Source organism: Centruroides vittatus, unplaced genomic scaffold (assembly GCF_030686945.1).
Source record: "Centruroides vittatus isolate TY-2023 unplaced genomic scaffold, ASM3068694v2 contig_796, whole genome shotgun sequence".
Lineage (NCBI taxonomy): Eukaryota > Metazoa > Arthropoda > Arachnida > Scorpiones > Buthidae > Centruroides > Centruroides vittatus.
Window position 1 is genome coordinate 476,842 of NW_027122513.1, and position 21,193 is coordinate 498,034.

Genomic DNA, 21,193 nt, shown 5'->3' on the forward strand with positions numbered 1-21,193 from the left:
TCTTTAACAATAGAGTCGTGCCGGTCATCTATTAACTGCTTTTGGGGAGGTGGAGATTTGAATTGAAAAAACGTAACTTCCGGTTTTGCATCGGAAGTTCTTATATAGTTAATTGGACCTCCCGTTTCCAAGGTTTCCATATCTGGTCTCGGATTTCATCTAACTCCGTTCTCGAGATTAAGACAGACAGTGGGAATTTAGAGGTCTACAATTTTTTCCAATTGCAGTTTCCTGAGGACACTGGTCGACGCGAACCAACGGATTGCAATGCCGATGGGAAACATCCAGCTTTGACTCTGACTCTCGTAGACATGACAAAATTTGGAAATAAATGTAGATTCCTTCGAAAGCAAAATTGTCGCGTGTAAGTAATAATAGCAAAAAAAAAAAAAAAATTTTAGCCGTCAAAAAATAAAATATCATGGCGAGCGAAAGTTTCAAAGTTGGATCAATACTTGTGGACCAAGTCGAGCGGAAGTGTCAAATTGATTAACCGATCAAATTAAGAATTTAGGGAAGAGATCCTTTAAAAAGCCAGAAATTCGAGAAAGAATGGTGGCTTCTCCCTGGCTCAATCTGTTTATCCTCTGTGTCGGACTTCATTTTCGTTCGGCCGTATTATAAAGGTTTTTCGGTATTTTTAATATTAACTTTATCCAGTTTGACGTTGCATTAATACGCGAAACCCGCAACCCCGACGGCGACCGAGGAATCTTTCCGAAAAGCGAAATAATATTGGGCGAAATAAATCGAAATCCTAAGAATTTGATTGATTTCATCCGATGGCCGAAAACGGACGAAAAAGATATTTATCAACGTATTCAAACGAATTTCGGGCAATTTTCGGAGATGGTCAAGCTTCGAGACGTAAAATTTCAAAAGATCGTCTTTTACCTCTCCACGGTGGCCATTCTGCACCATGTAAATGCAGAAGATAATTTATTTATCAAATTCCAAACACAAGAAAATGGTTGAAGCAAAATTTAAAAAGAAAAAAATTATAAATTAATTTTAAAAAAATAAAATTGATTTTTTTAATTCGAATTTTTACGTAATTCGAACATTGTTGACGCGTCTTTTAACGTTTGTTCGAAATTCGTCACGCATGACGATTCGCAGTTCGATTGTGTTTCTTGTTGTGGTCGGACGTGCTTTTGTTGTGCTCTTCGATTGCGTGCTGTTTTTTGCGGTTTGAGGACTTTTGCAGAGAAGATTAAAGATTTTTCAGGTAAGTCTTAGTCCATATTGACCCTAGACGTAAGAATTTATTTAATATTACTTGGAGGATCGGTCCCAGAAGACATCTCGGCACATCGTTCGATGGTCGGCCGTTTGCGTTTCGGATTCGAATCTTTTAGATTTAAAAAGTCAGCTGCGGTCAGCATTTTGCTCTTCTCGGAAGAATTTAAGCATTAATTTAAGCTTTTGTTTTCATCGGACTAATTGCAAATTTTCTTTTTTTACAGGATGACGACGTTGGTGCGGCTTTGGAGGCGGTTCCGGCGGAGGCAGGCGGTGGCGCCGAGGGAGGGGGTTCCTCGGACGACGCGGAACGAGTCTGTCGTTCCGTGCCGTTGGAGGAGCGGGGGCTCGACGCGCGAGAGGCAGCGGGTGAAGAAGACCTTCCCCAAGTGCGCGTGGCGTGGCATCCTCCCGGAGTCGGGATGATGCGACGCTACACCCTGGGTCCAGTGCACTTGGCCAAGGTCTTCGGGAGTCATCCGGCCACAGACCTTGCTGTGGAGGATATAGAAAATGACAGCTCGTCCGAGTTGACATTTTCTGGTTGGTCGCGTTCTGCCCGTTCGTCCGCGACGGCGACGCCACCGCCTTGCCGAAGTCGGAACGGGGAGGAATCGGAGGAGAGAGCCGCCGAAGTTGAGGGACCGTGCTGTCCGTGGTTTCGTTGCTGCGGACGGCTGCGGTTCCCTTGGCCTAGGCGGTGATCCTCTTCGATTTCCTCTTCTTCACCCGGATGCGACTTTCTTACCGGATTCGACACTTTTCACCCGGACTCGACACCTTTTCCCGGACGTGACTTCTCTTACTCGGTCGTGACCCACGGACTTGTCTCCCGAGTGTGACACTCGGGAGACAAGTCCGACATCAACGGATTTGACTCCCGATTGTGACCACCCGGACGTGACACTTCTATTCACCGGACGCGACATTCGGCCGACCTTTCTTCCCAAACAGCTGTTATGAGGATTGAGCTTCCGGTTAGAGTAGGTTAAATTAGGCTAGGCTAGGTCAGGTCCTTCGCTCTTCTCATAACATTGTTCGGGAAGAAAGACTGTCTGATAAAGGTAATAAAATTAACCTTAGGTAATAAATGAATGAACTTCTCGTTTTCTCACTGCCTTTGTGTTTTCTAGGAACATTTGGGAGGGAGATTCTTCTCCCTCCCCAACTTTACCACCAAGAGGACCAAGTGGACAAGTGAATATTTTCCGAAATCTCCGATGGTAAGAACTCTTTCGTTTCATTTTTTAACACATCTTATTCTCGTATCGTAATTTATCGTTTTTCTGTTTATAGACATGCCGAAGATGTTCTTCGATCACACACACACACACACACACACACGGACACACACACACGGACACACACCACACACACACACACGGACACGGATACAACATCACTTTACACGAAGATATACACCGTTTAACCTTTACTCGAATTCTCACCACGCACTTACACGTCAAGCGCCTCGTTCTGTGTATGTAATTCGACACAATGAAACAACCCGAACACTCGCTTCCCACAAATCCAACCCCTGGGTCCTCGTCCCGGGAAGTGGAAACGCCAATTTTAAAGATTAAAAGACTTTAAATTGGCGGCCGAAGGGGCTCTGGTATCACACATCTTGCATGGATTAAATATAATTTCAGACATTAGCATCAATAATCGTTTTGTGATAAATTTTTCTGTTAAATTTACTGTGGTAAGAAATTATCTGCGCACAAATCTCGCTCGTATTTCAGTATTGCTAACTCGTTAAAGATCTTCGTGCTTATCTGCTTATCGTATATTTCATCATACTTGCAACATGGCAGCAGGTGGATTTTTTTTTTGTTTTGTTTTGTTTTGTTTGTTCAGAACTGTCTTAATCTTAACCATTTTTGGTTTCTCAAGCTCCACAATGTGGGCTGCCGGACTGCATGGAACGGAACTCGACACATCAGGTACAGACCGCCCTGGGTTCTTCAACAACCCGAATTCGATGTCAGAGCGGTAGACCGAAGTCTTAACCGCTCAAACAGCCGGCCGTCACCTTGTTATACTAGGTATAACAAGTAGCGACACTTCTATATAAACAGTTTCTTATTGTACACTAGACACTTGCACATAAATTGTTTTTAGTTGGTTTGCAATGTCACATGATATATTATTTCGGTGAGAAATTGATATTCGATGTACACCATTTCGTTCACGGCGGGTTTTTAGGAACTTACGTATTATATATATTAAGGACGTTCTGTATTTAACAATAACGGATGAAATTTGATCCAATAATCTAGTATCATATCAGGAGTTACGGTAGTGACTTCGCGGCAAGTAAAAAAGTCACTGACTGACTGACTACATATACAGGAATCAGAGTTTCCGATTTTTGGGGATCGATTTTACCGCCCATAAACACCTATGGTAATTTCGAATATGTCGTCTCGTTCGAAGGAAAATTATTTTCGTAGGTAGTGTGCAAAATTGCAAGATTTTGTATAAAGCGGTTGCCGAAATAAGTAATCTGCATTTTCTTTTCATTTTTCTTCATCTGGCACTCAGACGCTCGTAGAGACAAACCACTGGGTTCAGGAAACTCAAATTTTAACTTAAGCCTTTTTCGTTATTAGTGAGATGCTGGCACAACTTCCGGGTCTATTGGTCAATGTTCACGGGGGTTTCCTATCGAGCTAGGCTTAATTTTTTGCTTATAAGAAATTGCATAAAAACTAATGAATTTTATTCAAAATGTTACTCAAAATTACAAAAGCTCAAATTTATGCCAATTAGAAGTTTTTATAACTATTTTACGATCATTTATTAACTGCTTTCAGGGGAAATTTTTTGAATTGAAATAACTCTTATATAGTTCATCGGTACCTACTGCCCCTAATGTTTCTATATCGGATCCCGTCTTTCCCCTATCTAACTCCGTTCTCCGTTATCGCCTGGGCTCTCACAGAAGCCCTCTGGTGGGTTTTTTTGTCGTATTTATTCTGAAATTTTTCAAAAAATTTAAGTTCTCCAATCTTTTCGAACTGCGAAAAATGCAATAAATAGCGTATTTATTGCGCGCCGAGTTTACTGGGAAAACAATTCGAAAAAGTGCCGGCTTCTAACAGGCTTCCACGCGACTATGGGGGTAGGAAAAAATCGGGGAAAAAACGAGTTCGCGATAATCGTTATCGTCGATCGCGACCATCGCGAGCATCTTTTTTGCTATCAATTCTTTTCTCTCAGCAATTTTATTTTTTTCAAGATAAAGATTGATTTTAGCCTGATTTTGAACCGAGATATCGAGATTTATTTTTAAACTCAGCGATGTTTCATTATACTCTGCGAGAAATCGCGTTTGTCCGCGCGAGAAATAACAGCGACAAAAATTCTCAAAATTAATATCTTTAATACAAATTGCGCTAATTGTACAATTTTTTTCTTGCGTAAGAATTTCATTTAGGTATTGTTGCAAATGCATTTTTTTCATGAAATTTCGAGAATATTTTTAGTTATAAATAGATGAATTTACGCATTCGACATCATGTCGTAAATTGCCGAATTTTCGATGGTCCACACATTATTTTTTTGATTGTTTTCTGTGCATGAAATGAAGCATTTATATCTATACTATCAACAAAAAATTTTGATGGATTGAATAATAATTTGAGCGATGTCAAGTTTTATATTAGGTGATCGAGTTAAGCCTAACACACGACTATATCACATAAAAAATTAAAAATAAAATTCATGTGTAAAAATGTAAAGAAAATATCTGTTAATTCTTAAATACAACATTCTTGTGAGTAAAACAAAATAAAAACTTTGTCAATTGGTCGATTTACAACTCAGAAAGAAGCATTTGAAAATAGGGTCATAAAACAATTAATGTTTATTGACTTTCGCGATAGGGGGTAAAGCAGGGTCTATTGACAAATTTTCTCGCAGTTGTACGAAATTTCTACTGACTTCACTTGAAAGAGTCATATTTCTTCGGTATTTTCAAACAAACCCGATGGCAATCGATGAAACATGAGATAAATTACAGCGAGTTGAAATTTGATATGTTTATTTTTTGCGTTTTAGGTATCAAATTACATTAAGTTCGACACAAATAAAAGCATTTTTGTCAATATAAAAATATTTTACACTGTTTAAAAGTAGAGAAAAGAAAGAAAAGAAAGATGTGTTTAATTATTTTTGAAACGAAGCCAAAAATTTCACAATTTTAAGATAAAAAATGGCGTCTGTTAGAGCCCACGTGACTAAAATGAATCGAAAAATCACGTGACTGCAGAAGGGTTAAGGAAAGACGGACGGACGTATGACAGTCGAATTTTTAAGTCTACAAATTTTTCAAATTGCAGCGCAAAAACAAAAAAAATTAATGGATTATATTAAGCATACATACTTAATGCAGAAAATCCCGATAATGAAAAATGCACTTTAGTCTTATTTTTTGCATTTCTGTTTCAGCATAAAACAATTAGCGTAGTTGTTTTACATTTTAGTATATGTTTTTGCTCATTTCTTATTTTATCCAATACATCTTCACCCTTTACAACTTTGCTGCAAGCGACTTCAAACATCGGAAAGACTTGCAATTAGTGCAGACAATCATTGATTTTTAGTGCTTTGTATTCTTTATTCGCTTCAAATGACATATATTTAGATATGTTTCTTAAATGTAGCCTCCTCTTCTTGTTTTTATAAAAACTTATTTATATTACCCCTTCAGCTTCCTGCTATTTCTTTTCAAAATGTTGCCTTATTGCTTCAAATACTTTTTCTTGCTCTTTTCTTACAGTCTGCCTCAATCCTCTTTTAGTCTTGCCATGTATGCATTATCAACTAAATATCACTTCTTAATAGTCTTTGGTGAATGGCATTTTGTGACATTGATAGTTGTATTTCTTAAGATCTTTGGTTGATTGTATGCTAGTAACAGTTGCTTCAGAAACATAGTTCTTGTTATCAGTAAGGCAGTTAGATGTTAGGTAGTAAAACAAGTATAGTTTTACAAACCTTGTCAGCTCAAGATACTAGGTACAGAGCATTTTGCAAAGATACCATCTTTCCCAGCAGCTATCAGTTCTAGATTCTTCTATTACATTTTCAGTGATTTCACACTGAAGTAGTCACCACTCAGTTCCAATGATGTCAGCATTGCAAGATGGGACAAGGACTAGAGCGCATACTAGTTAGTTTACCAATTTCACAGTCCAAGGTTCACGCATTTTATCAAAACTAACTAAGACAACTACACTTTCTTTAATACCATATTATCAAGACAATGTTTAGATTCTTAGTGGTAGAATAATCGTGTATCATGTAACAGTGTTTGAAGAAATTTCCTACAACTATATATAAAAGTTTCTTGCATCTATGCTAATTTTAAGATTATTGTCATTGAGTTTCCTTTCTATGCAAAGAAAACAAAGTAGCTTTGAGTTTATCATTGTCTTGGATCATATCAACTCCAGAAACTATAAAAACAAACACTAATGTTCACAAATGATGTAAAATTAGTGGCCATTGTTGACAGAAAAAGGTTCAAAAATCACTCAAACATTTTGCTTAGAGAAAATAGGAATTTCCTTTGTGTAATAGTTGATAGTTGTTTTTTAAACACTTCTCAATCCTTTCATATGTTACATTCTCTTGTATTTTATTTTCTTTTTTAGCAAATAATCTTTGAGAACAGTTTACTGACTTTTACCTCATTCAATTGCTAGAGCCAATGTATGCAATTTGCACTGAACATGCTTCAAAAATTTCAACTGACAAACAGAATGTAATGTATAGATTTTTAAGTTTTGTCATTCTTCTGAAAATAAAAATTCCTGAAGATTAAAGTGAAAATGTAGATAAAGTAAGACAAGATAATTACAGCTTAAACCAATAATTTTATTAAAACCTCATTTAATTTTTGAAAAATATATATCTTTCATCAAAATTTCATAAAGAGAAATTCTTGTAATACCAGTAGAAATTCTTGATTGATGAAGTATGAGGAATGTTCAAATCATTCAATTTTTAAGAATTTTTTTGTGGAATTTTAACTGTCACCTAGAGAAAAGAAATTTTAAAAAATTGAATTATTACAATATTGTTATTTGATATTAAATTAATACTGAAAACTTTCAAAATATAAAATATTATTCATAGTTCATTATGAATTACTAATGTAAAAAGTTAATATAAAGTAGATTTAATATAAACAATAAAATTTATGACCAATTAGAAAATTTCAAAAATTATCAAATTTAACTAAGCCTGATTCACAAATTTAAATTCCTATATCCAACAGTTTTTCTGATGACATTTAAAACTAACTATATATTCAAAGACCTATAATTATTTTTTTTCAATTTATCAAATTATTAACGTGTCACTATCATAAATATTTTAAAATTCTATGTAATTTGATATTGCTGCCACATTTAACCAGATTATTTAAGGCTAAGATCGTTTGGTTATGCTTCTGTTGGAAGCTGACATCTTTGGAATAATTTGAAAAAAAACTTTATTAAATGCCAATGTTTTCCACTTTAATCCAGCACACTTAACTTTAAATAAAAGCTTAGTGTATGAATTGTTGACACGTTACAGAGAAAATTATAACTGGTTACCAATTATTATAAACATTGAGATTATTATTTCTATTCTTCTTTTTCTTCATGCCATATCAGGTCATCCTGACATCAGTGAGCACCTGGTGCAAGTTAATTAGTGATTAGTGTTGCACCAAGATGAGTCTTGGGGAAGTCAGTACCAGAGTGGTTCCCCATTGCCTGCTCTGGATAGTGGTGTTATGCAAGGGAAATAATGCCTTCTGGGAAGTCTTAAGGGAAACTGGCCCCTATTCAAACATTACAGACGTGGAGAAAACCAGGAAAATTCCATGTGGCCAGCCCGTCCGAGTGCAGCACAAATCCACGACCGAACTCCCAGTGTTCAGGGAATGGAACTGCTTGGCCACCGGTGAGCCAATTATTTCTATTATCACCTAATAACTGGGATATTCTGTTATTCCTGCTAATTAAGCAAGTGATTAGTAAATATTCTAAAAATTCAATTTGAAACATCGGAGTATAACCAACTAAATATTCTCAGTAATAGCTATGTTAAAATTATAGAATTATTTTATTTGTATTTCTGAATATTTTTACAAAAATAAAACTTTAAAAAATTTTTATTTAACAAATTATAAATATGTTATCATGTTGACTTTAGTAGTTAAGTGGATAAAGAGAAATTATGGAAGAAATTATAGACAGCAGTAGACAACATAGTAAGCATGATTTGATTAAATAACTAATTTATCATAATAATGGGTTACACATAATATATAAAAACATCCCAAAGCCCAATGTATTAATAATAAACCAAATAATTAATTATGGTGATTGTTTAGTTTAGTATCAGATATTCTATATGTCAAATTTAGCCTGATTAATTACAAGAATTGTTTGGTTTAGTAAGATGGGTTACAATTATTTTGCATCTACTTTAAAAAAATAATATATTTATAACAAGCAAAAAGCTAAAATCTATATAGAATAACTATATTCAATTTATTATTTTTTGTAATAAATATTTAAAAATTTTTTAAACATTTTTAACCCTTATTGATTTAAACAATCCAAATAATAAAAACATTGATCATCATGACCATACATGGTTATTTCTAATTTATGATATAATTTTAAATTAGAAAACTTACAGTTTTCACTTCAACATATTCTTTCAAACCATCTTCTCCCCTTTAAAATAAAAATATATTATTTAATTTCACAAAATTAGTTCTCTCTTTTTTTCTAATAAATTTATTTCATTTCTGAATAGATTATTGTCACAATAAGGCAACTGAAATATATTTAGTACATGGATTAGTTTTAAAACTTACAAAAAGGAATTCAGTTTACACTACACATATTCTTATCAATCTAATAAACAAATAATTTATGTATTCATATAAAAAAACTTAATAAATACTGCTGTTTGAATAACTTCTTTAAAAAGGAAGAATTCATTGTTAATGATTTTTAACAATTTATAGGTTCCCACTCAAATTTTTGTTTTAAATTCCATGACTTTCCCTTACCCTCATGTCTCTTACAATATGGCACAGTGACAAAATAAAACAGCATTTGACTTACTATGCACATATGCTATTGCTTCTTTAACTTTTTAATTAGTTATTTTTTCTAATTAACAATATTTTTTATAATTGCTGATTATAGATCATACTATACCTTACACACTTTTTCTAGCACTAGTTTAATCAAAACAAACATTTTAGAGTGGTTATAGTCTACCATTAGAACTCACTTCTTTTCTTCAGTATTTTAATACATTTTTAACCTGAGACACTTCTGAACAGGGGTTGAAAACATTTGTTTTGATTAAACTAGTGCTAGAAAAGTGTGTAAGATGTAATGTGATTGGTATATTTGTTTCCAGTTTTTCTACAAGTACTTTATAATTACTGAATTATGAAAACTAAAAGTAAAATGTTTTATTAAATTATAGTAGTTTATTCTATTATTAATCCACAACCATAAATCTAAACAGCTTTGAAAAAAAGCAATTGTTTATTTATTATTCATTAACAAATCCTGTATAAACCATGTACAAAAATATATATTTATTAAATTTCTCTCTTAATAAATTTCCTGAACTTTATAAAATATTAATAAACTTGTGATTTTTTTTTTTTCAAGTTGTTTTGTTACACAATCAAAATTATTAAAATGAAAAATGATAAATGATAACATTTAAATTAAAATCATTTAACATATTTTATACTTTATAAATTTTTGGGAAAATTTTGTATGCTTGGAGAAATTTTGGGCCCTGAAAATACTCTGCAGCCCTTTTCATAAGCTGTACTGCACTACATTAGTCCTTACTGCCTGCAGACAGCTATACTTAGTCAACCTATATTGTCAACAAAAAATTTAACAAGGCAGCCAAGAAGACAAATTCCCTGACTTTCCATGACTTTTTCCAAATGCTAATGAACATCCCTGATTTTTCCTGACTTTCCAGGTGTGTAGGAACCCTGAATTTATTAAAAAATAAATTTATTCATAAAATTCTTTTAAATTTTTTCCATAAATTTCTATTCTTATGCTACAAACTTAAATCAATAATAAAATTACAATATAAATATCTAAAATGCATAACAAATTCAGTTTATGTTTTGATATATATGAGGGCAGTTTTTTCAGCCTCCAATGGTCCATAAAACAAAGACAAGTGTAAATAACAAAATAAATTTATTACCAAAAGTTAGGTAGAAACATGGTTACTTTTCGACATAATCACCATGAATATTGAAGCATTTATCATATCTGTGGACGAGCTTTGCAATCCCCTCTTCATGGAATGTTGTCGCCAGTAACTTGAGACGTGCCTTAACGTTGTTTTGAAGATTGCCATTAGTCTCGAACCTCTGCCCTCCTAGCCACATTTTCAGTTCAGGGAAGAGGTGGAAATCTTCATCCACCTTTAATGGGTGAAGACTCCCACCCAGCTTGAAACTTTTCAAACACCCAGCATATAGCCCCGATTTAGCACCGAGCAACTTCCAACTTCCGAGTGGTAGTTGATGCTTTAACTGCCACAACCATGCACAAAGCCGGATTTACCAATCCAGGGGCCCTGGGCACAAATTCGGTGGGGATCCTCCCTTTAAGAGTAGGCAAATTTGATGATTTAGAAAATTTACACAAAATACTGTACTTTCAATTAGATTTCAACTAGGAAGTTGTAAATTTCATTTTAAAATAAGGTTATTGTAAACATACATATATTTTATTGTGTAAAACTAATTATTTTAATTTAACTGAAAAATAGCTATGTGAAATTTTTTCCCGAAATTTTCCGATGTTTCATAGACTTTTTCTCGGGTTTGGTTTTCTCTGCCTGTTGCCCTCATGATTAGGCCACACTAGGCTGTCGCGGTAATAGAAAAGTTTTAGTTTTGTGGGGGCCCCTATTTTGTGGGGGCCCTGGGCACAGGCCCCAAATGCCCTTATGTAAATCTGGCCCTGACCATGCAGCCTCGAGCTACTAACTTTGTAACCACCTTGAAGAATTCCAAATTTTAGATTTCTTTGGCATTTTTTCATTTCTACCTGCTTTTTTTTTCTAGAATCCTACAGTTCAAAGTTTTTGGACTAAATACAAACTTTTCTTATAAAAATTGAACTTTGTATATAAAAACAACTCCCTAGAAATGTTACTAGAGCTCTGTAAGCGAAAATAAAAGGATGGTTTATTAAGGTTTGTTATGGTCTTTTGTGAAATTGAGAAAAGAAGAAACTTTGATCAACATTTAACTGATATTAAAAAAGTTCTATAAATTAATACTAAACCCAACTCACAGAAGATAAAATATCTTCATATGTAGAAGTTTATCTGTTTCAAGATATAAAAGAATCAACTAATTCAATTTTTACATATCAAAAGAATATTAAATATTCTTTAGTATTTAAAATGGGAAACTTAATTGTTCTCAAATTAATTAATTATCGTGAGTAATCATGTAACAAATTTTATTCATTACATAATGATTATCTTATAATAAAATTCTATATGTAAAATTTATTATAAAACTTACAATTCTCTTCCAAATCCAGACATTTTGAAGCCACCAAAAGGAGTTTGGGAGGTAGTGGCATCATAACAATTTACCCTAAAAATAAATTTGAAATTTTCTTGTAGTAAAATCAGTGCAAATAGATTTAAGCTTTTACAATAATAAATATATATCAAAATAAAGTTTTATTTTTATACCAGACTGATCCTGCTTGTATTCCTTGAGCAAATGTTAATGCAGTGTCAATATTTTTTGTTATGACACCAGATCCCAATCCATAATGAGTAGCGTTTGCTCTTTCTAAAACTTCTTCCATGGTTTTAAATTTTAAAATTTGTTGGACTGGACCAAAAATTTCCTCTTTAGCAATACGCATATTATCTTTTACATTGGAGAATACTGTTGGCTGTACAAAATAACCTTTTCCTCCAATTTTATTTCCACCACATTCCAATTTGGCACCTTCTTTTTTACCTGATTCAATTAAATTCAGTATCTTATCAAATTGTTCTTGATCCACCTACATATATATAAATATATGTATTAAATTTTAAAAGTACAATTTAAAAACTTTTATGTGCAGAATCAATACATTAGAATTATAAATGTACTTTATCAGAAAATTTGAAATATAGTATTCAATATTTCTTAATATATTTAGTCTGTTTAAAACTAATTTATAAAAGATAGATGAGAGTAGATGCTTTCAGTATTGATAAATCCTATTTCAGATTCAGTTTTTGGCAATAATAAATAATCAATCATTGTTGATAATATGAGACATAATACCATAAAGGAAAATGTGTGGTGGCTTATCCATAAAGACTGCAGCACTAAAGCTTCCGTAGAAATTCTGAGAAAAGACTAAATCAGGATTGTCCAACCTTTTTCCTAATGGGCCAAATTAGAAATTTATGTATATTCAGCAGGCCAGGTACTTTATATAAGTATATGCTTTTAAAAAGTTCAAAATGTGAATATCAAATATATATAATTACAAAAACTACTGTATTGTTAGTAAAAAAACCATACTCCCACAAAATAAAAATAAATTCAATGTGATTTTTGACATTGCCTTCTTTTTATAATGTTGTCAATATCTGCTTTTATGGTACTAGTCTTAATTCTAAGAATGTTAGTTAAATGGGAATCACTTATTTCTTTCAGCAGTTTTTAAGTTATGTTTTTCATGCACAAAAAAAATTATTCACAACAGTATGTACTACCCCCACATGCATAATGGTTTTCTAGATATAACAGTTTTCTAGAATCAATTACATCATTACGACATAAAAGTGTATCCAGTGAAATGAGAATAATTTTTAAGACATACTTTACCAAAATAAATGAAAATGTATCTAAAAAGTGTGTAGGGTGCAGTAGACTGTTAAACATCCCTGGAATAAATAACTCAATAAAAAATTTTCATTAGGAGATATGTGGGCTAAACCCAATTGTGTTTTAATGTTTAAACCTGTATTTTAATTTATTATTTATGGTATTTGTTATTTTTAGCTTAAATTACTTGTATTTGCTGTTTTAATTTTAATGAAATGGATATTGTTTATGTCTGGGGATGGATTATTTCACTATCCATTATTTCTAGTGGGAAAAATTGATTCAGATCTCAAATGATTTGGAGTTTGAATGCCTCCTAGAATGAATTAAATTTGAGGTATGAGGCACCACTGCACATAAAAAATTAAATAAGCCTTTTTAATTACGTAATTGTGGCTCTAGCCTGTCCTCTAAATAATATATAAATATCTTTAACAGTATGTGGAATTATGCATTAACATGAAAGTATTCTACTAATATTACTTACTGTATTAATTTATATTCTATATAACTTAACTGATTACTAGATTGCAATTTGTATCTAAAATAAGTAAATATATTTAATTACTACTTATGTTAAAATGCAAACTTCAGAATTTGGCATGAATAATTTTGATCTATACCAATAAAATTTGTCCAAAACAGACCCTCCTCATAGTAGAAACCTACCTACATCAAAAATAAATCACAGAATGAAATGATTCAATATGTAAAATATTATTATTATAAATGGAAAATCTGTCTAAAACAGAAATGAATGATGTTTTAGTCACTAAATGTACAATATAAGCTAAGTAAAGCAGAACTTTTTGCTGTAACTAAAGCTAAATTTTAAATCATAATTACTCTAACTTGCATACTCACAACCTAGATAACTTATTGCAATGAGTTACAGTCTATCATTTCGTTTCTGTTAAGATTGTACCATTGTTGTTTAAAAAATAGCTTTGGTAATATAATACTATTGCTTCTCAACTTTGTAAAAGAGTTAACTCATTTCTTGGTATTGTCAGAAATATTTAAAAAATACATACTAGTTTTGGAGGAAGAAATCTCACATTCTAAAAATCCAAAAATATAATTACTAAAAATAAAATTAATTTAGATTTTTCGCAGATTTTTTCGTAACAGCCAAGTATAACAACAGTGTTATACTTAGTATGTCCTTTTACCACAAGCACTTTCGACGCACTTATGGATGTTGTCATCAGGCAAAAACGAAACTTAGTGAAAAAATTGAACAGAAAATAATCCAACAAAGAACAGAACACTTAATAATTTGAACTAAAACTTCTTTCCAAACCGTTAGGAACATGCATCAAACTTTCAAAAGTGTTCAAACTTGAACGAACTGCAAGCTCTGTGATAGGCAAAGCGACGCATGCATGGATCCAGGCTCATGCTACATGTTTGCTGTAGGATGCTTATTGTCGTTTAATCGCTTGTACAGCATGACCCATACACTGGATAGATCGAGTGTGAGAGAGTTGCATGCCTCCAAGGTGGTAGGTAAGAGACTCCCATAGTTAGTAGAGAAAATTTGAACAATATGAAAACAATAGCACTGCAGTGAAAAACTAATTTATTAAAAAAACTTTTATTGTCTTTTTTAGTGTTGTAAAGTACGTGTTTATTACAGATTCGAAAAAAATAAAATAGTTTAATTCAAAAATAAAAGTGCTTCTTAATACATTCAACATAGCAAAAAAACTGGTTGTTTAGAATAAAACTACAAACAAAAAACCACAAAAGTCTTTTCCTTTTACTGGTTTTTGTGATATTTTGTATGTAGTTATTCTTTATTTTATATTATTATTTAAATAAATATTAATATATTTAAACACTTATACTATTAAAAAATTAATTCATAAAGTCTTAATTAATGCTGTAATTAACAAAAAAAGCAGCAGAAATTAATAGTAGAGATGAGCAATGGGTTGTTCCAACAGTTAGAAAAAAAAATGATATCTTCTTTGTCACCAGAAGTAAAGGTTATTTATTATTATTAAAAAAAACTAAATTGCTAGATGGTGGATGCATGTCTGACATATTCGTCCCATAGACTTAAATTGAACCTTTGTCTTCTGCCACACCTGAACTATTGCACCTTTCTCAAATCTCTCTTCAGCAGCATCACCTACAGAGTAACAACTTTAATTTGATACCAGAATCATATGTTTAGTCCCAACTGTTTACTCAAATTAAGTCATACAGATTCAAATCTTGTTTCAATATATAGATTTGTTTTAACATCTAAGAAGAATAGATATTTGTTTGATAATGCTAACATATAATTTACATTTATTTTGACTATGACCATATAAAAACTTCTCAAGCTTGCTGCAGAAGCAAATATCAATAAAATGCAAAATGAAGCTGGCTCTTTAGCTTGCAAATTAAAAATTTTCTAGTCTACATATTTACTATTAAACAGAAATAATGTAATAGTTTTCTTTTTGGATTAGTTAAACAGATCTATTAAAGTTGAGACTTATTCACAAATAATGTGGCACTCTATTCGGATACAATCACACAAGGAGTAAAGTTACTAACTGCTTTAGAAATTTTTTATTACTGTCAGTTTGTCAAAGATGCATTTTGAGCAGAGTCCCTCATCAGATTGACCTGATTTGATATTACAATATACCGTATTTTATGGACTATAAGGTGCTACGGACTATAAGATGCATCTTAATTTTTAAGCAATTTTTTTTTTTTAAATGCCTATAAGACGCTACAGACTATAAGAAGCACTCTGAATTTTGGAGGCAATTTTTCGAAGAAAAAAGTCTCTCTTATAGTCCGTAAAATACGGTATGTATTACAAAAATATATTGTAATAAAAGAATGTATTTATTTTGTTTATCTTTAATTGATATATACTTTCGTAATAACCTTAATAGCTTCAACCTTAATAACAAGTATATATGGATTTTGATACTCATTGAAAGATATATTAAATTTTGTCTAAATTTTTAACACAAAATTAAAAGATTTTACTTGGTAAATAAATAATAAAATATTACAAACTTGAGGTCCTTGTTGAGTTTCTTCATCAAAAGGATTTCCAACAACACGCTTCAATGCTAATTCAGTGCTTTTCTTAACAAAATCATCATATATGTCTTCATGAACGAATGTACGAGTTCCAGCACAACAACATTGTCCCATATTTGCAAAAACTGCTTCATGAGCAATTTCTACTGCTTCATTCACTGAAAAATTTTAAAATTTGATTTAATGACTATACTTTTTAATTGAAAAAGGAAAATAAAAATAACAATAATTTCAGTTTATTATTACAATAAATTTTTTATTAAATACACAAATTTTATTATTAATACATATAGCACAAATCATTATAAATAATATAGTTTAAATTTTTGAAATACAAATTACTGACCATGTTATGTGTAACATGACAACATATAAAATAATCTTATTAGTCATTCCTTAATTAAGAAGTAGAAGTAAGGAAATTCTTCCAAAGTCATGTGTCCAAAGATGAGCAAAGTAATAAATTTTCCAAGATTTGTCAAATTTATGACTTTGCTCATCTATTGCCTAGATGATTTTCAATGTTTTCTATTAATCAGAAAACATTATTCTACAGACTTATCTTTATAATTTTTAATTGTAATAACTTTTCATAGATATTAAAAAGGTATTTTATATTTTGAACTATATTATATATGTAACATTCTTTTATGATATATTAATTATTTAAATTAATATATTTCTGAAATAAATAAATATTTCTGAAAAAATGTTATTTTTCAAAATATTTTCAAAATTGATGATTTCATAAAAATAACAATGGGGAAACAAGAGTTAGAAAATCAGTTCTAAAGACATCATTTGATAAAAAATGTAAAAATATTCAGAAGATTATTGAAAGGTATAGAACTGGTCTTTTACATAAATACTCACAATTCAAATCTGTTCTATGATATTCAAATGATTCATATGATATCTGCACTTTGTAGCAATATATCAGGTTTTAAATGTGCAGACATTTTGAAAAAAAGTTTTATTGACAATTAACTCAACAATGATTGCAGTTTGGCCTGGTAGGTAATCACCATCAATATCAATCACATCTTACCACCTATGCTGCAAACTTTCAATCTGTGAGCACAGAATGACTGGAGTTTTTCTTTGAAGAAACTCTCAAGCATCAGTTATTGTCATTGAACTATATTGTTATACAGAGTGTAAAATAGATTATAATCAGTTGGTTAATTGTAATCTGCACTGTATGATGAATGAGGCAGAACTTCCAAGCCTAGACTGGCCAGCTTCTCTAAACTCATCTTTGCTAAATGTGCTGATGTGTTGCCTTGGCACTATCGGACTTTGTCAATTTTTGGACAAAGTTCTTTGATCTTAGTTTTCAAACAATTCAGTTGTTTACAGTAGAGTTCTTTCATAATAGTGATGTTGGTTGGAAGCAGCTCTATCACGATGACACAAAACAAATGCAGATTATTGCCTTTTTCTGCACTATTGGCTCTTTGACATTTGCAACAGCTGATTGACATTTGTTCACCAATGAAAACTTTAACAAATGCCTTGGAGAGATTGGAGAGAATAAGATTGGTAAGTCTCATTGTGTTGGGGCAACTTTCAAAGTGATAGAGCAAAAGCATGCAAATGTGTTTTGGAAGTTTCATATTGTCAGACATTGCTGAGTAATCTGTTTCCAAAGAAATATATAAGTAGAGTAACCGAAGGGCATTTCTTCACAGATCCCATCAAATGTTCTAGAAAAAAATCAAAATGTCTAGATTTTACCTCTAAATCTGATATAAACTATAGCATTTTATGTAAGATGATGGTAATATAGCATTTTAGTAACATTTTCATAATTATTTAATTTAAAGCAGCGTTTCTCAAAGTGGGCAATAACGCTCCCTTGTGGGCAGCGAGTAAATCTAGGGGGCAATGGAGGCAGGGTACTGAACGGTGACCAAAGGCAAAAGTTGGGGTCACTGACAGCTGTTCCCTTTCCTCTTTGGGCTGTTTTATGTATATAAATCGCTTCCATCAAGTGCAGATGCTGTAGCTGTTAAATGATAAGAGGAAACATTGCATTTAATGGTTTCTAGATGTTAAGAACAATGTACAGTAAGGGCACAAAGTGTGAGATTCATAGAAAAGTTTTCCTAAGAATATTTCCAATCCTTTCTCACACAAGAAAATGAGCTAGGGTACGTTGGGTATAACTTTATGGAACAAAGTTATACCCAAGGCTAGTTAATCCATACGCTAGGGGGCAGTGGATTGAAAAAGTTTGGGAATCACCAATTTAAAGTAATACTACAAAACGATTAATATAATAATACTTAACAACCAACACACCAAAAACACACCACACAATATAAGACTTACTTCTAACCAAAACCAAAACGGTGCGTAATTCAACAAATACGTCTTTCACTAACATTTTCGAACCAACAGTTCTTCTTCAGGTGAAAAAACGAACAAAATAAAACAAAATTCGATGGAACAAATCTTTTTTTCGAAAGAATTCTGAAACGGAATTTTGGAAGAAGCCCATGCAATCTTCGTCATCGTTTGCACCTGTGCTGTTGAAAGAAATATAACTTTTGCCTTGTCATGTATCGTATATAAGAGTTTTCCACACTATCGATAAGGATACTTCATCCTTACTGTTTATACACTTTTCTCTTTGGGCTGTTTTATGTATATAAATTGCTTCTATCAAGTGCAGATGGTGTGGCTGCTGCATGGTATGTATTATCTTGGCCTCATTGAATAATGGTTGTATATCAGGGTCCGTGGCATATTGTACTAATGCGGTTGTATACCTCTTGCCTACCTACTAGTATTGCCGAACGCCAGAGCCGTAACTAGGGTATGGCCAATGTGGCCCCCGCCATAGGCGCCGATTTAATAAAGGCGCCAACGAGAAGGTTTCGGAATAATATGTATTCGAAATTAATAACACAAAAAAATTTTTATATTTATATTTATATAGTATTTTGAATGTCATTAGATAATTTTTTTACAATAGCTTTTTTTAGAATAAAATAATTATATTTTTAATAATAAAAATTAAAAAGGCACCATTTTTATTCTTGGCCATAGGCGTCCAAAACCCTAGTTACGGCTCTGCCGAACGCCATGGATATGGTAACCTGATAGCTGCATTGGCCAAAAAAATGCTTCATCCCCAACAAACAGAACTAGAAGTGCAAGAGCAAGAAAATATGATTCGTAGAGACAGAGTACCTATCACTTACAATCTGTATTTAGAGAAGCTGTACACCGAAATTGGTAGGAAGAGACAAGTCACCTTAGTTTTTAGATAATGTCCTATTCTTTTTCGAATGCTCAGTAATGGGAAAGATACTCCATGGCAAGACACACTAGCTGGAGTGTACACTGTCCCCATGAGAGATCATAGGTGTGATAAAGACTTAATATACATTGGCTCCACAAAAACATTGTTAGGAGTGAGGCTTATAGAACATAAAGCGGACATCCTCCACAAGAGGTATACAACCGCATTAGCACAATATACCACGGACCCTGATATACAACCATTATTCAATGAGGCCAAGATAATATACACCATGCAGCAGCCACACCATCTGCACTTGATAGAAGCAATTTATATACATAAAACAGCCCAAAGAGAAAAGTGTATAAACAGTAAGGATGAAGTATCCTTATCGATAGTGTGGAAAACTCTTATATACGATACATGACAAGGCAAAAGTTATATTTCTTTCAACAGCGCAGGCGCAAACGACGACGACGATTGCATGGGCTTCTTCCGAAATTCCATTTCAGAATTCTTTCGAAAAAAAGATTTGTTCCATCAAATTTTGTTTTATTTTGTCCGTTTTTTCACCTGAAAAAGAACCGTTGGTTCAAAAACATTAGTGAAAGACGTATTTGTCGAATTACGCACCGTTTTGGTTTTGGTTAGAAGTAAGTCTAATACTTAACAAATGAAATCTAATCAGAAGATAAAATTATGCATTAAATATTTACTATTATGTAAATAAATTATCTCAAAAAAACAAATTACCATCAGCATCTGGAAAAACAACTAAGGGACTCTTTCCTCCTAATTCTAAACTGACTCGTTTGATATTAGTACGTCCTGCTACTTGCTGTATTAATTTTCCAACCTATGTAAATATCAAATACACATAAAATTTTTCTTTTTAATATTTAAAAAAGTAACTATTTTTTAAGAAGTTATAATTACTTGTAAATATCTGGATTAATGCTTCTTGATGTAACCCAGGTCAACATCAAGATACAAGGTGTGATAAGTCTGTACAATTAGCCAGTCCTGGGCTACATCAAGAAGATGGTATAATTATTTAAAAAGTTTAATATAATGTATTCATAATAATTCCAAATACCAGAATTCCTTGCATAACTTGTCTAAGTTTGTAATAAAATTTTTGCATCATTATAACTGAATAATTAAAAAAAAAAACAATAAGTTTTCATTTGTGCCTAAAAACATCAAACAACCACCACAAAAACTGTATAAATTATGAATAACAAAAACGAAAAAAAAAAAAAAAACAAATGTTTTCAACAACCTTCAGCTAATATCTTCAGGTTATGCTTTAGCATTTGAAAACAGAACATAACTTTGGAAGTCAATCTAATGATGATGAAGTGCTTCACCATCATTTAAAGATTGATGTTCAAAGTTATGTTCTGTTTTCTAACACTATGGCATAACCTGAACATTATAGTTGAAAACATTTGCTTTTTGGTAAATATTACATTTTTTTAATGGAATTTGGTTTAATTTGGTGTTATCAGATAACAAATCATCAAATTCAGAATCAGTCATCAATCTATAAAATTTAATCCAAATAAGATCATAATTAATTAACATTACAGAAATTTGACAAATTCTAATGGTTTCATTCATAACAAGTTTCATTAAGTGTACTTTACATATATTATAACTATACAAAAATATGCTCCTTCAGATGGATGATATCAAATATTCAAAAATCAAAACTT

The 21,193-nt window shown here is 32.0% G+C and overlaps 1 protein-coding gene and 1 long non-coding RNA gene across 3 annotated transcripts in view; one reads left to right on the top strand and one right to left on the bottom strand.

The window, feature by feature from the left end:
• The first annotated feature begins 1,119 nt into the window (after nt 1-1,119).
• Nucleotides 1,120-2,064, top strand: LOC136981817 (uncharacterized). The gene is made up of 3 exons (XR_010881775.1): nt 1,120-1,228; nt 1,467-1,533; nt 1,584-2,064. It is a non-coding gene; the product is annotated as an uncharacterized lncRNA (long non-coding RNA).
• Nucleotides 2,065-7,107: 5,043 nt separating this feature from the next.
• The window catches only part of LOC136981824 (retinal dehydrogenase 2-like), a 32,072-nt gene continuing 17,986 nt past the window's right edge, over nt 7,108-21,193 (bottom strand). For both annotated transcript variants that reach the window (XM_067278193.1, XM_067278192.1), the window contains 6 exons: nt 20,229-20,331; nt 16,199-16,383; nt 12,028-12,350; nt 11,852-11,926; nt 8,948-8,987; nt 7,108-7,290 (listed from right to left, as the gene is read on the bottom strand). In XM_067278193.1, coding sequence (XP_067134294.1) covers nt 7,258-7,290; nt 8,948-8,987; nt 11,852-11,926; nt 12,028-12,350; nt 16,199-16,383; nt 20,229-20,331 — 759 coding nt within the window. In that variant the 3' untranslated portion in view covers nt 7,108-7,257. The remainder of the gene's footprint in view (nt 7,291-8,947; nt 8,988-11,851; nt 11,927-12,027; nt 12,351-16,198; nt 16,384-20,228; nt 20,332-21,193) is intronic.